The sequence below is a fragment of the Quercus lobata genome, chromosome 5, assembly GCF_001633185.2.
Source record: "Quercus lobata isolate SW786 chromosome 5, ValleyOak3.0 Primary Assembly, whole genome shotgun sequence".
NCBI lineage: Eukaryota > Viridiplantae > Streptophyta > Magnoliopsida > Fagales > Fagaceae > Quercus > Quercus lobata.
Window position 1 is genome coordinate 70,014,014 of NC_044908.1, and position 15,845 is coordinate 70,029,858.

Here is a 15,845-nt window from a genome sequence, read left to right on the forward strand (position 1 = left end):
TTTTTTTTAAATCAAAGTACATTTTTAATTTTTTCTAAACGTAATTTAATTTTAATTATTTTGCTCTTTTAAAAGCTAAGCTACGCTATGCTGTACGCAGGGGCGGCGGAGATTGAAAAAATATGAAGAGAGAATTACTCCGTCGGCGGCTGGAAAGCTACGGCAACCACCGTTCCTCAACGCTGGATGAAACCGTCGACCATCTCCGTGCAACCTACCGCGACTACAACCGTATCAAGAGACAACCCTTCACAACCTTCGTTCGCAAAACCCTACAATCCCTCCCTCCACAAAACAACAACACCACCACCACCAAAAAGAAGAAAAAGCGAAAGAGAATTCTGGAAACGACGTCGTCTGACTCGAACTCCTCGAGTAGTAGTTCCGATGAAGAAGAAGAAGACGACGGCGCGGTGGTCTCCACATCGGAAGACCCTCCGCCGAAATTCGACGTCATGAAATCGAACCTATTAGCGTCGTATATGGAGCTGAGCGAGGCCAAAAAGGTTGATAGCAATAAAGAAGTCGAGGAATACAGGGTTGAGGAGGTGAAGATGGTGGTGAAGAAAGGAGGAGACGGAGACGGAAACGATGGCCCTAGGTTTAGGGATTTGGGAGGAATGGATAGCGTGATTGAGGAGCTGAAGATGGAGGTGATTGTACCGTTGTACCATCCGCAGTTGCCGCAGTGGTTAGGGGTTAAGCCCATGGGTGGGATTTTGTTGCGCGGGCCACCCGGGTGTGGGAAGACCAAACTGGCTCACGCCATTGCCAATGAGACCGGTGTTCCCTTCTATAAGATTTCCGCTACCGAGATCGTCACTGGTGTGTCAGGTATGTATCGCTCTCTTCATCACCTGCAAGTTTAAATTCTAGCTTCTAATGTGTATAAAATGGAATGATCGTGAATTTCAAATGAGCAATTTTAGTTTCTGAAGTTTATAGTGATCGTGAATTTCAAATGAGCAATTTTAGTTTCTGAAGTTTATAGTGATCGTGAATTTTAGGTGATTGTTTGCGTGTAATCCATTACTAATGACCAATTTTAGTCGCTAATGTGTCTAATGGAGTGATGACATGTTAGTTTTTACTTTTTACTTTTTAACTTGTCTATGGTGTCTTTCGTTTGGTATGCATTGCTAATGAGCAATTTTAGTCGTGAAATTGAAGAGGTCAGTTTTAGTCCTTAAGCCGCTAATGTGTCTAATAGAGTGATGATGTGTTACTTTTTTAGTTTAAGGACCAATAGGGTATTTTGCCTAACTTTCTTTCATTTCTTTCATCATTATTGCTGGAGGATAATCTCAGCGAAATGAATTTGTATTAGTTGAATGAGTTTCATAATTGATGCATATATCTGCTTCTGATTTCGGTATCTATAGAGCTCAATATCTTGTTCATTTTGCAATAAAGGTCTATCATGTGCTGAAACAAATGTTTTGAATCCAAGGCTTGTTTACATTGCCAAAACTAAAATGGGTGTGTTTTTATTATTATCGCTAAGTTTAGGTTTCACTTTTGAAGAGTAGTAACCTTAGCAGCTGTGCCTCACTAATGTAGTTATTTTTCCCAGATACTGGGGCATTTTGCCTAGTATGAAATATTTGTTTATGAATTAAGAATTTGAATTAAGGAATGGTTTTGGCCGGTGGGGTTAGTTACCCATAGGTTATAATGGGCGAGTCCAAAGGACTGTTCTTTAGAAAAAGAATCCCTACCTTATCCAATAAAAAATTGATATGTGGTTGGTGCTCCCGCCCTCTAAGAGGCACACCTCCAATTAATAAGGTGGTAAGGAGTTTGTGAAGTTAAAGCCTGTTTTTGTGTTCTACCTCTATTGCTGATCAATCTGGTTTTTAGGGACTGATTCTTGTTAAATGGAGGTTTTCAAATTTAAAGACATGAATATATTGACTATGTCAGCATTCATAAATGATATCTTGTTCCCCGCCCCCCCTCTCTTTCCCCCCTAGTTTTTGATCATATGACCTTATTTCTTATTTTTATCCCCCTCTTCCTGCATTGGGTTCAATTGTTTGATGGAGAAACTACATTTTTCCCCCTCAATAAGTTGGAACTCCTATAATTGTTTCTCATTTAATGAATATTCCAGGTGCATCGGAGGAAAATATTCGAGATCTTTTTTCTAAAGCATACAGGACTGCTCCATCAATTGTATTTATTGATGAAATTGATGCAATTGCTTCTAAAAGAGAAAATCTACAACGAGAGATGGAGCGACGAATTGTGACACAGTTGATGACTTGCATGGATGAATCTCACAGACTTGTACAACCAGCAGATGCTATTTCAAACTCAGAAAGTTCTGATCAGAGACCTGGCCATGTGCTTGTCATTGGAGCGACCAATAGGCCTGATGCTGTTGACCCTGCACTAAGGAGACCTGGGCGATTTGACCGCGAGATTGTCCTAGGTGTTCCCGATGAAAGTGCAAGGATTAAGATTCTTTCTGTAATTACACGCAATCTTAGACTGGAAGGTTCTTTCAACCTTCTGAAAATAGCTAGGTCTACACCGGGTTTTGTTGGGGCTGATTTGACTGCCCTGGCTAACAAGGCTGGCAACCTTGCCATGAAGAGAATTATTGATGAAAGAAAGTCTGAGCTATCAAAAGACTCTATAAATGAAGAACATACTGAAGAGTGGTGGAGGCAACCATGGTCACTTGAGGAGATGGAAAAGCTTACCATCACAATGGCTGATTTTGAGGTGCTATTGTCTTTCTATTTCCTTTTCTTTTTATATCTAATACACTCTCATTTATTCACCTGCCTATGTTTCCTGGGAAATGAGTTTTGGTCAAGACAATACTGATTTTATATCTGCTTTTACAAATTCTGTTTCATCACACATCACTTTAGTTTAAGTGGGCGTTGTTGAACATTTGGACATGATACTGTAGATCGATGTTCTGAATTTCGTTCTGTCCTGGCAGCCGGAATGGCCAGAAAATCTCGTACTGGTATGCAAACTGGAATGATAACCCCCCTTATTCCACCTTGGACAAAATTTCAGGCTGTTCCAGTGAGTTTTGGCCAATACTGGCCAAAGTGGAAGATTTGGCCGGAATTGAGTTTTGGGTATTCTTCTCCTTAAACTTAAAACAACACATGATTTCGGAGTATAAGGAAAAGATGAGTAACTCATATGCTTACTTTTTTGATGTTTGTAGAAGGGAAAAAGTGTATTAGATCTGCTGGTGGGGAAAAAGAAAAAGAAAATAGAGAGAGATGAGAAAGGAGAGTCACAGAGGAGGCTATGGTCTGTGAGAGAAAAATAGAAAGAAGAAGATGCTAGAAATTTTTTATTGAAAGAAGAGGACTCATGGTTATTAAGGAGTGGTAAAATGGGCTACTGTTTGTTCTCTTATTTCTTGGGGTGGCTTAGGGATAAGGAAGATAAGACCTTTCAATGAAGTTTTGCTTGGGAAGTGGCTTTGGAGATTTGGGATTGAGGAAGATGCCTTTTGGAGGCAAGTGATAGAGATAAAATATGGATTTTGGGGGGGGGGGGGGGGGCGCGGCTGTCGTACCAGTGCTGTGATTGGCCCTTATGGTGTTGGTTTATGGAAAAATATCGGTCAGGGATGGCCTTCCTTCTCTTGTCGTATTCTGTATGATATTGGTGATGGGTCTAGAGTGAAGTTTTGGCAAGACCGGTGGTGTGGAGAGACATCTCTTGCTGTTAGATATTCGGATTTGTTCAGATTTTGCAGGAATAAGGATGCCAATGTGGCTGAGCTTATGATGTCCACCAATGGTGTCCTCTTTTGGGATGTGAGATTCGTTAGGGGTGTGCATGCTCGGGATCTAGAGGCTGTCTGACTTCATGGAAACCATTTATGGTTCTCCTATAAGGGTGCTAGGTGAGGATAAAATGTGTTGGATTCCTAGCAAAGTTAAGGGTTTCTTGGTTAGTGATTATTATAGAATTTTAGCTGGCTCCGCTTTCTATGGGTTTCCTTGGAAAAGTATTTGGAAGCAGAAGATTCCCTCTAGAGTAGCTTTCTTTGTTTGGACTGCTGCCTTAGGGAAATGCTTGACGATTGATAATTTACGTAAAAGGAAGGTGTGGATTTTGGATTGGTGCTACATGTGTAAGAGAAATGGTGAATCGGTTGACCATCTATTCCTTCATTGTCCTTTTGCTATGGATCTATGGTCTATGGTTTTGGGTCTTTTTGGAGTAACTTGGGTTATGCCGCACACTGTTTTGGGGCTGTTACGGTGTTGGCAAGGCAGCTTTGGTCGTCATCGAAATGGTTATATTTGGTCTATCATTCCTCATTGCTTATTGTGGTGGCTTTGGAGGGAGAGGAATAGTAGATGTTTTGAAGATACTAAGAGATCTATTCTGGACCTCAAGCCTCTCTTTTTTAGAACTTTAAGGGATTGGTTGTTTGCTTTGCAAAATAAATCTTTCCCTTCTTTTATTGATTTCCTAGACTCTTGCAATTTTTGTATTTGATTTCCTTTCCCTTGTTCACTCCCTGTGCACTAGGGTGTTCCTTTTTTGTCAATATATCTTATTACTTATCAAAAAAAAAAAAAAAGGAGTGGTAAAGTAAAACTAATCAATACTCCTAGGGAAAGATGATATTCATGTGGGCTGGGGGAGACTTTTACAAGTAAAGTGGGATGTTTCTTGGAAGGTTCATTTTTAATGTAATGGTTTTGTTTTGTTTTGTTTTTTTTCAAATGTTGTATTTGCAGCTTAACAATTAGAATATTTAGATTAAATTTTATTAGTATTACCTTTTATTCTTATTCTTATTAATATATATATAATTACGGTAATTCTGAAACAGTATGTCGAAATGGGCTGGTACTGAAATTTTCCATTCCAATGAACAAACCAGAATGAGCACCGAAACAGTATTCATAACATTGCTGTAGATATCTTTATTGCTGTTTTAGTGGTTTTTATCCACTGACGTGTAAATCTACCTTTTGGTGACCGAGATTGGTGTACTGACAGTTTTGCTTATGGTGAAGGATCTTGCATTTTAGAAAATGTGAATAAAATTCTGCTGGTTTGTTCTTGTTACGTGATTTTCTTAAATGATGTTGTCAATTGCTTTTTATGTGGTGTTTTTCAGGAAGCAGTTAAAATGGTTCAGCCCTCATCAAAAAGGGAAGGATTCTCTGTCATTCCTAATGTAAAGTGGGAAGATGTTGGTGGGCTTGACTATTTAAGAAAGGAGTTTGACCGTTATATAGTTAGACGTATAAAATATCCAGAGGATTATGAGGTATTTAGAATTATTGTCTCTTTTCTCATTTTGTGTGCTGTGTGTGTGAGTTTCACTTTGAAAACTGACTTCATTGGAAGTTAAAACAGAAACGAGTATGAGGGCTCTTCAAAAGAAGAAAAACCTATATCTGTAAATGATATATATGTATACATGTATGTATGGAGTGCTTATCAGAAGAAATTACTGATAGGTTAACTTGGGCTATTCATGATATGGACTGGGTAGGATTTGTTAAAGTGTCCTATTTCTAGGTTAGCTTCACATGCCAAGGATGTCCTTCTATGAACATTAATAGAGCTTGAAATTCTATTTAGATAATGAGACCAACAGAGCTATTTTGTCTCTCATGTTGATTCAAGGTTCCTTGGGCATGGACAATTCATGTTTTTTTTTTTTGATAGGTAATAAGAGTAATATTAATCATGATGAAAAAAAAAACAAAGAAAGAAAATACATGGTGTTCATGATGGTGAACACAAGAAAAAACAACAAACAACATCAAAGAAAAAATAACTAAAGGGACAATTCTAAGAGTAGAAAGAAACTCTATGATAGAAGAACAATTCAAAGAACCCTAGCACCTAGACCAATCGAAAAGATTTCGCTGGCATGAAGCTTATAATTGAACCAGTGATTTCTCAGTAGCCTCAAAAGAGTGCCGATTTCTTTCCGTCCAAACAATCCACATCAAACAACTAGGAATTATATTCCAGATGCCCGAATTAAATTTCCCCAACCAGTGGCTCCAACAATACATTAAATTTTCCATATAACCTGGCATGACCCATTGGATCCCAAAGACCTGAAGCATATGCACCCACAGCGAGTGAGCTACAGGACAATGGAGGAGGTGATGATCAACAGATTCCTCATTACAGTAGCAAATACAACACTGATTCGCCAAAGAGAGATCCCTAAGCATGAGAGACCCCTAGGAGAAAAGAATGTTGCACAAAGGCTGCTAAATTTTGGTCTTTCAACCCACTACACATGAACATATCAAAATGCATATTTCAGAGGATTACTTTAGGATAAAGGAACTTTTTTCTTGGCCAAAAGAAGGGGGAAATTTGGAGATCCACCCTGTATATCGATCAAGTGTACCTTGGACTGTCATGGGCCCCCTTATTTGTGTTTATAGATATTTTGTATTGTTGAAGAGTTATTACTTTATGGTACTTAAATTTGGAGTCCTGCTGCATTTTCTTTATTTATCCAAAGCTTTTCCTAAAATTTCTTGAAAGGTTAGTAGGAGCAGTCTAAATGGCTGATCACATGTCATGAAATAATCTGCATCTTCAGGGATTTGGAGTAGACTTAGAGACAGGATTTTTGCTCTATGGGCCTCCAGGTTGTGGTAAAACACTGATTGCAAAGGCTGTGGCTAATGAGGCGGGGGCCAATTTCATTCACATCAAGGTCAGTCTCTTTGATTTACCCTTTTTGTTACATTTGTATGTGTAATTTTTGATCGTTTTATTGTAATGTTGTTCTGTGCATTGGTACAGTGAGTGTCAAGTTGTGATTTACCTGCACAGGTATCTACGTAGTGTAGTGTCGGTCACGCGCTTTCACGCAAGCATAACTGCTTCAATAACGAGAGAACATAAGAAAAATAAATGTCCTCTTAATTGTTTCTTGCCTGATTTTTGAGTTCAAGTCCTAACTTGGATGTTCATGGTTTTTTAATGGTTAGGGTCCTGAACTTTTGAATAAATATGTTGGAGAAAGTGAGCTGGCAGTTCGGACATTATTCAGTCGTGCAAGGACATGTTCACCATGCATACTTTTCTTTGATGAGGTTTGTGTTCTCTTTTCTTGATAAATGTCTATTATTGCAGTTGAGCGGCTTTGGTTATTTTAAATTTTAGTCTATTTCACTAAGTTTGGGAATGTTGGGACCTTTTCACTCTTTCAGTAGTATTTATGGATTACTATCATTATCCTTTCGTTATTCATGGGCAGGGGCTTTTTTTCTTGCTTATTTATGAGGGAACATAGCTACCTTGTTGGCAATTACTGAACTTGGAAGGAAATCTTCTAGAACATGACTTCTTTTGATCTTTAACAATTCTTAGGACTTAATCAGTATATTTATGAGTGAACATAGCTACGTTGTTGGCAATAATTGAAGTTGGCAATAATCAGTATATTTGTCTTTTCGTTTCTTGTTCTGTAATCTTTGGTCTGCTTTGTGCTTTTTGTGCATGAGGTAGCTTTTTGAATATACATCTTTCTTACTGATAAAAAAAAAAAAATAATTGAAGTTGGTAGGAAATCTTCTAGAACATGACTCTTTTTGATCTTTAACAATTCTTAGGCCCTACTCAGTAAATTTGTTTATAAATTGGTTTTAAAAGAAATCTGGGTAGAGGATTGCATGTTTTCCCCATTTTACTTGAAAAATGTTCAATGCTAAGTTCCTAACATACATGGCATTGTAGGATATATACGAATGCTTCTGACATGCCTACTAGGAAGGATGAACATGGAAAATCCCATCACGTGGTGGTGTCAGATATGTATTGAACACAGACATGGACTCAGATTGGACACCATTTCATATGAGTCCAAGCTGTATCCGATGAATAATAAATGTTTTTTAAATTTCAAATACTGTTGGAATTATATAAAAAAAATTCAAATACTGTTGGAATTATTAAAAAAAAAAATTCAAATACTGTTGGAATTATAAAAAAAATTTCAAATGTGGTTGAATGTGGTAGGGATTGAGGGATATGGGCCTCAAATAGATAAAAAAAATGAAAATCTCTCATGATATGGTGGTTGACTAAGCTAAGGGAGAAGGTGGCTTTTATTGTAGCCTACCTCCCATAAGAAGCAGCACTGTTATCATTGACTATGTCGTCTCACTTCTAGACAAGCATGCCATTGGGCCTCACCTCCTACTCAATCTCGTATCTTCTCATCCATCACCGACAATGCTGCATTCTACTTTAGGTGATTTCTTGTCGTGTAACAGTGTAGAAGAGAAAAAATTACAAACAGTAAAGAAGATATTGAAGAACAAAAGATTCAAGCACTCTATCAAATTTACCTACTTATTTCCTATCTTTATTTCCTATCCCTGCTTTTGTGGCTAACCGAATTGCAAAACTTCAGCGGAATTTCTTATGGGGTGGTCTAGGGGATGAACCTAAATTTCACCTGGTTAAATGGGCTACTGTTTATACGCCTCTTTCTTCAGGTGGCTTGGGGATAGGGAAAGTAAGACTTTTTAACAGACCTTTGCTTGGGAAGTGGCTATAGAGATTTGGGCTTGAAAGGGATGCCCTTCAGAAGCAAGTGATAGAGGTGAAATATGGATGTGTATGGGGTGGTTGATGTACCTGTCCAGTTTCTGGTCATTGTGGTGTTTGTTTGTGGAAAAATATTAGTCAAGGATGGCCTTCTTTTTCTCATCATATTCTGTTTGAAATTGGTGATGGGACGAGGGTGAAGTTTTGGCAAGATTGTTTTTTTGATAAGTAAAAAGTTTATTGATATCATAAAAAGGTGGAACACCCTAGTACACAGGGAGTGTACAAGGGGTCAAACAATCAAGCACAAAAATTACAAGAATCTAAGAAATCAAGAAATGATAAAAAAGATTGGTTCCGCAAAGAAATCAAGTTTTGGCAAGATTGTTGGTGTGGGCAGTCACCTCTTGTTGTCTGCTTTCCTAAATTATTTAGATTTTGCCAAGATAAGGAGGCAAGTGTGGCTGAGCTTATGAAGTTCTCTAATGGGGTCCTTTTTTGGGATGTGACATGTGAGTTTCTTTAGGGGTTTTCATGTTTGGGAATTGGAGGCTGTGTGTACTGTGTTGTATGTGGGTCTGTTTTTTCTTTGTTTTGGGTTGTCCACTTCTCTATTTTGTGTTTTAATTTTTTTTCTTTGTTTTTTGAGCCCCACGTGACTAACAGTAAAGAGGAAAGCTGAAGTTTCAGCCTTTTATTATTTCTATTGACTTTTAACCTCTTCCGCAATCACTTCCACGTGTATAACACTCTTAATAGTGATATTGGATTGGTGTTATATTTGCAAGTGTAATAGTGAATTGGTTGACCATCTTTTCCTTCATTGTCCGGTTGCTATGGATTTGTGGTCTATGGTTTTGGATTTATTTGGAGTAAGTTGGGTTATGCCTAAGTCAGCTGTGGGGCTCCTTGCTTGCTAGCAAGGCTGGTTGGGTCGTCATCGAAATGGTCATATATGGATAATTGTTCCCCATTGTTTAATGTGGTGTCTTTGGAGGTGGAGGGAAAGAAATGGTAGGTGTCTTGAAGATTCTGAGAGATTCATTCCTGATCTCAAGTTATTTTTCTTTAGAACTTTTTTGGATTGGTTGTTTGCCTTGCGAAACCAATCATTCTCTTCTATCTTTGGTTTTCTTAATTCTTGTAATTTCTGTATTTGACCCCTATACACTCCTTGTGTACTAGGGTTTTTTTTTTTTTTTTAATTTTTTAATTTTTATATATATCAATAAATCTTAATACTTATCAAAAAAAAAAGGTTCAAGCTTTCATTTCTAATATCAATGAGAGAGAGAGAGAGAGAGAGAGAAGTGTAGGGGAGTAAGTTGGATTTGGGGTTTGACTCCGTCAAAAAACCTACCCACCTTGTCCCATAGTTTACTCCCGGAGGAAGAATTGCACATTTAATGGAGTGGGGGTTTGAGTTATTGAGCTGAAATCCTTGTTTTGAGATCATTATTTGATTGGTCCTGAACTTTTGGAACTGGTTATACGTTTTTAATTTTAGACTCTATGAACTTTCTCTTAGAATGTGATTCTTCCACAATGTAATTCCTTAGGAGCACTTTGTATGTGTACATAAGTCTCTCAATATCTATAAAAGTTATTATTTATCAAAAAATATAAACAAGTTATAAAAATATTGTTTATAAAGGAACATTTGGTGAACTACTAGTGTGCAGGTTCATGGACGTGCACACATGAAGCACTTTTCCGTAATTTAAGTCCCCAATTTGATGATCCCTTCCGAGTTTTTGACATTCTCATCTCCCCTCAAGTTTCAGCTGCCTAAGCATTCTCATCTCTCCTCTCAAGTCTCAACTGCCACTACAAATTGCCATTGCAGCACCAAACCACCATGCTCCTTTTCTCCACATCTTCCTTGCATATCTTAGACTCCTTTTCCCCACATATCCACCCTATTGCTGATGCTACCCTCTTTAACCAATAATGCCACTATCTCGTTGCCGCAAAACCAACCTTGCCAACCTTGTCGCACCCATAGTTTGAACAAAGGCTCATATTATCTGAGCATTTATGCCAATCCCCTTAAAATCTGAAATGTATTTAGAAAATTAAAAGTGGAATTTAGAATAATGAATCAGCTCTGTTGTGTGTATGAGAGAGAGAGAATAACATGAGTTCTAGAGGAGCCCTGTATCGGATCAACTCTTTTGTCTAATGGAATTCAGGATTAGTTTCTTCAAATGGCACTCTGTCTTCTTCAGCAATCAAGGCATTGAGTCTCTTCAAAGGAAGGTTGAAATTTCAGTTTTACATCTATCTTTACGAACCAGATAGCTACAGTGCTCTTTCAATAGATACTATAAAAAAATAACTCATGTTTTCAAAACAAGATAGCGTCACATCATACAAAAGGTTTACAGCAGGAATATACTTCAAAACGGTAACAACAGCATCAATTCTCAATTCCAGAGCTTAATAGAATGGCTTTGTATTCTTCTTAATCAATTTGGTTTTATTGGTCTTTTTTTCCTTTCACCCCTTTGCTCATGTATCTGCTTTATGTCCTTGTTTAATTTTACTTATAAAGAAGATATGTTTGAAGCAAATGCAAGCCAATTGGTGTTCTACATTCAGGCATTAGATAAGAATTATACTAGATTGCTGTAGAGATGTATGTGGAATTTCTGTTTAATAATTAGTGTTTTTCCACATCATACTAGGTTTTCTTTCATGATAAAATCGGATGCATTTAATGGGTAGTAAGTTTGTATTCAAAATAACAATATCTTGCTCCAGAGAACATGGCTTTTCAAAATGGGTGTCTTGATTAGGGTTTCCATTCTTTAATTTATTTTTAAAGTAGTTATTTTGTGGTCATTAATTTTGCTTTGCCTTTTTTTTTTTTTTTTTTTTTTTTTTGAGATTTTGAATTTCTGCCCCCATGACTTGTAGGTGGATGCTTTGGCAACAAAGCGTGGTAAAGAAGGCGGATGGGTTGTTGAGCGGCTACTGAACCAGGTAAAATAATCTCATCAGATAGCCTGAGCAAAATCATACTCTCCTACTTATTATGTTTAGCTGTACCAATTCATATTCTGATGTTGATAAAATCAACCCATTTCCTACAATTGCAGTTACTTATAGAACTAGATGGAGCAGAGCAGCGGCAGGGTGTTTTTGTTATTGGCGCGACAAATAGGTAAAATTAATTGTTTATCCTCTTCAATTTGTTCTGATGATTACTGCCTTACTGATTCCTTTCAGTTGGCATCTCTTTTGGCAGACCTGGGGTGATGGACAGAGCCATCTTACGGCCTGGTAGATTTGGTAAACTTCTTTATGTTCCGTTGCCCAGTCCGGATGAGCGTGGCTTGATCTTAAAAGCTCTTGGGAGAAAGAAGCCTATAGATGCCAGTGTGGATTTGAGTGCTCTTGGTCGAATGGAAGCTTGTGAAAATTTTAGTGGGGCTGATCTTGCTGCACTGGTTTGTTTATGCTCGAATTCATCTGTTTTCATATTATGTTGAAGCTGATATCTTTTGTGTGTGAGTGTGTGTGTGTGTGTGTGGGGGTGAGGAGGATGAAAGTAGGGGAGCTGGATGGGGTTTCAGATGAAATGTCTAAATTTCTATTATTGACAGATGAATGAAGCTGCAATGGTTGCTCTTGAAGACAAACTGACGTCAACTAAGAGCACCTCAGATGCAGCTCCTTGTACCATAAAATCAACACATTTTGAGCGAGCACTGGGTAAAATCTCACCTTCTGTCTCAGACAAGGTATGACTCTCTCCGTTGCCGAAAGTAAATCTCTTAATACCACTTCTGCTTGTGTGTGTCTAGCGCAAGGATATCTGAAGCAAAATGATTTTTATTTATTATTATTATTCTCTATATATTTTTAACTCTTAATGTTGCCTCTATTTGGGGAACAGCAAAAACGAGATTACCAGACTTGGTCACAGAGTTTTAAGGCAGCATGAGAAGAATCCTTAATCGACTATCTACATGCCATGGCTGAGGGTGCGATAGTGACTACCATAGTAAAAATTGAATGTAAAATGAAGCCAGTTTTGATGTCAAAAGTGAATAAACAATTCCTTTCCCATTGTCTTTTTCTCATGTTTTATAAGTGTATCAATGTAAGTTAACCTGCTTTCCCCACGATGGGAATGAATTTTTGTGCTGAATGAGGCTCGAGAAATTTGTTGAGTTAGTTACTTCGAGTCTTAGTTGAGAAACTCGTTGAGCCTTTTAATAGTTAGAATTTATGTTTAGTCTTAGCTCATCTTTTGCTTGAAATTTGCCTTGGAAAAAAAAGAAGAGATCTTCCGAACCACAACTGAGGGACACATCAAAAATCATAATTATCTGAAAATTTTATCTGATAACGTTATTTACATTCTTGTCTCAAAATTTAAACCAATATCATATGACATGTAATTAATTTCTAGGAGGAATATACTTACCCACCCATGGTTTCATTTTTGACACTTAACCCACTTATGCTTTACTTCGTTACTATTCCGTTACCCACCTCCTTATCAGACGTTACTCGTAACACATTTTTTTTTTTATCAAAAATAAAACCTAAAACAGATCAAACACTCTCTCTCAAAGCACACTCCCATACGCATGTGCTCACCAAACTAAGATTATAGATGCTACAAGGCAGAGAGTTTTAGATAATAGACCGAAAACCATTTGGGGCCATCGCAGCCACCATTGGAACCCACAACCACCACAACTCCATTGGAAACCATAACCACTACAAACCCTAATCCACAATCTCCACCAAAATGAAATCAATCCACAACCCAAAACTACAAAAAAATAAAAAATAAAAAATAAAATAAAAAACAAAATCCATGAAGCAAAATTTGAGAGAGAAGAGATGTAGTTCGATCTAGGGTTGTATAGACACCACCCACCACCGACAAAACCAGACAGAGCCAAATTGATTTGCTCGCCTCAAACCTCCACCATAGGTGTTAGGCATGATGGTCGACAGCGATTTTCAAGCACCGAAGTCGGCCGGTACGGTTGTTAGTGAAGGTTTTTGGATTCCGATGAACACCGAACCAAACCGATTTGCTTATATATACACAAAACTTGAGATTTCTACCCCCTTCAAGTCAGATCTAAGATTTCCACCCCCACCCACAACACAAAACCCACCACCGTTTTAGCTTTTTATCTTCAAGCCACCTCTGCTATTATTGCCATGGTGCCACCCAAGTTAGATCTTCAAGGTATTGTCTCTGCCTCCATCGCCTGGTGGTTGATTAGACTTTGCAAGTGAGTTAATTGATGGTTAGTCCCAAGAATCTTCAACTTGTTTGGGTTTTAATATTTGGGTTTGTAGTGGGTTTTGAATCTTTTGATCTTATTTGATCTAAGTTTTGATTTGTGGTTTGAATCTTTAAGTTTTCTAGGTTTGATTTTGGTTTTAGATCTCTCTTTTTCTTTGTGTGTGTGATAGACAGGTGGACACCGACCATTGTGCCGAATGGAACTGCCATCGATGTTGTCGGAGAACCGTTCCTCAGGCGTGGCGATGGCTCAAGTTTTTAGGAAACCGAAGGTTCCAGTGTGGTGTAGGAACGGCCACAAAAACCGGCCCCACCGCATCGTGTACAGCCCTAGTTCGATCTAAACCTTCGGCATTGATTCCTTGCAAAAATGGTGGTGGTTGATATGGGTTATTCACTATGGTGGCAGATTGATCTCCTTAATGTCGCCACTGGAGAGAGAGAGAGAGAGAGAGAGAGAGAGAGAGAGAGAGAGAGAGAGAGAGAGAGAGAGAGAGAGAGAGAGAGAGGAAACAATGTTGTTGGGCTTTTGTTTTAGTCCTAAGAGAGAGAGTAGATCAACCTCATGTTGTTGGGCTTTTGTTTTTGTTTCATTGAAATGAATGTCTTCTATTAGGTTAACAAATAATGATTATTCCCTCATGCTTTTGTCTTCGTCTTCTATTGCTGTCCTTTTGCTTTTGCAACATGAAGTTTGTGAGGTGGCACAAACCTGACCAAAATTGGTACAAGCTTAAAATGCTGAAAATTTGTACTCGTGGATGGGAGTGTGTTTTGGGAGAGAGGAGTGTTTGATCTGTTTTGGGTTTTGTTTTTGATAAAAAAAAATGTGTTAAGAGTAATGTCTTATAGGGAGGTGGGTAACAGAATAGTAACAGAGTAAAGCACAAGTGGGTTAAGTGTCAAAAATAAAATCATAGATGGGTAAGTTAAATTTAAGGCAAACCATAGGTGAGTAAAGTGTAATTCTTCTTAATTTTTATTGATCCAAATTAAGGACCAATCAAAATTAATCAATCATAAACACATAGTTCAAACCTAAAATTGTATAATAGCATATCAACTATTGATTCTCAAGGAGGCTCATCTTTTAATTGAGTTGTCCGATTGTACATTGTTGTGAACTCGGATGTATCTTAGAATAAAAGTTGTGTTCATGGAATGGTCTAAATGATGTTTTTACTGTAGAGTGAATGAAATTATGATTTTGACCTTCATTGAGTGTCTGATTGCACCTTGTATGATCACCAGTCCTTGTAAGTCCTTGTAAGATGTTCTCCAGAGTCTCCAATGTCTAATGTAAAAAAGTTGTTGAATCTAATAATATCTTCCAGTTTGTTGTATCTTGTGTTGTGCTCTATCCCATATTTTCATGTTCTTTTTTTGTTTTCCTAGAAAGATTATTTTGAGGGCTGGATTGTTGGTCTAGTTGAAATGGTGCGGTATTTGTGATGCTTGGGAAGATTCCACTTGTTCTAAAAGGATTAGGATATGTCATGGCTAAAGGTTGTGGATTTTGAAAAGGGGAGGCTGGTAAAAATGATGAGGTCAGGGGCAAAGCTAGGTTTTTATATAATAATTGCCGAGGTTGGTAGGATGTATGGACCTGCATTGGGAGAGTTTGGGTGGCTTCTTTCTGTGAGTTCTCCATAGATTGGAGTTGTGCCAGCAACTGTTTTTTCTCTTTTTCCTTTTGTCCAATGAGTGGAAAGGAAACAGACAAGTCTTTCACTGTGGAGGCTATGACTGCCAATTCTTGTTCTACTTCCTTGATTTTCTTCTTCAAATCTTCAATAAGAGAATTAGAGGATGAGAAGGTATGAGTAACTACTTCAGCCATCCTTTGCTGATTATCTAGAATTCTTGAAAGAACCTTGTTTTGTGCTACAGCATTCTCCGTCTGCCAGTTCAAAGCTGCTTCTGCTGAAGAGACCTGTTTTTTGGTGCCATCTGGATTAGTTCCAACAGGATTTTTAATCTTCCAGACATGTTTGGTATTGGCTTGGGGGTGGTCAAAACTTTCTAGTGGAGG

General features: G+C 37.9%; 1 protein-coding gene across 1 annotated transcript; it reads left to right on the forward strand.

The window, feature by feature from the left end:
- The first annotated feature begins 60 nt into the window (after nt 1–60).
- LOC115989581 (cell division control protein 48 homolog C-like) lies at nt 61–12,784 on the forward strand. Its single transcript, XM_031113337.1, has 10 exons — nt 61–834; nt 2,114–2,730; nt 5,120–5,272; nt 6,578–6,694; nt 6,972–7,076; nt 11,455–11,520; nt 11,637–11,701; nt 11,786–11,987; nt 12,144–12,281; nt 12,437–12,784. The coding sequence occupies exons 1-10, from the start codon at nt 123–125 to the stop codon at nt 12,482–12,484; spliced, it is 2,223 nt and encodes a 740-aa protein (XP_030969197.1). The 5' UTR covers nt 61–122; the 3' UTR covers nt 12,485–12,784.
- The last annotated feature ends 3,061 nt before the right edge of the window (nt 12,785–15,845 follow it).

Bases quoted from the DNA above. Each gene is read 5' to 3' on its own strand.
- LOC115989581 (XM_031113337.1), top strand. From the start codon at position 123: ATGAAGAGAGAATTACTCCGTCGGCGGCTGGAAAGCTACGGCAACCAC. The intron at 835-2,113 runs GTATGTATCGCT...TGAATATTCCAG, and splicing joins GATCGTCACTGGTGTGTCAG to GTGCATCGGAGGAAAATATT. The intron at 11,702-11,785 runs GTAAAATTAATT...CTCTTTTGGCAG, and splicing joins GTTATTGGCGCGACAAATAG to ACCTGGGGTGATGGACAGAG.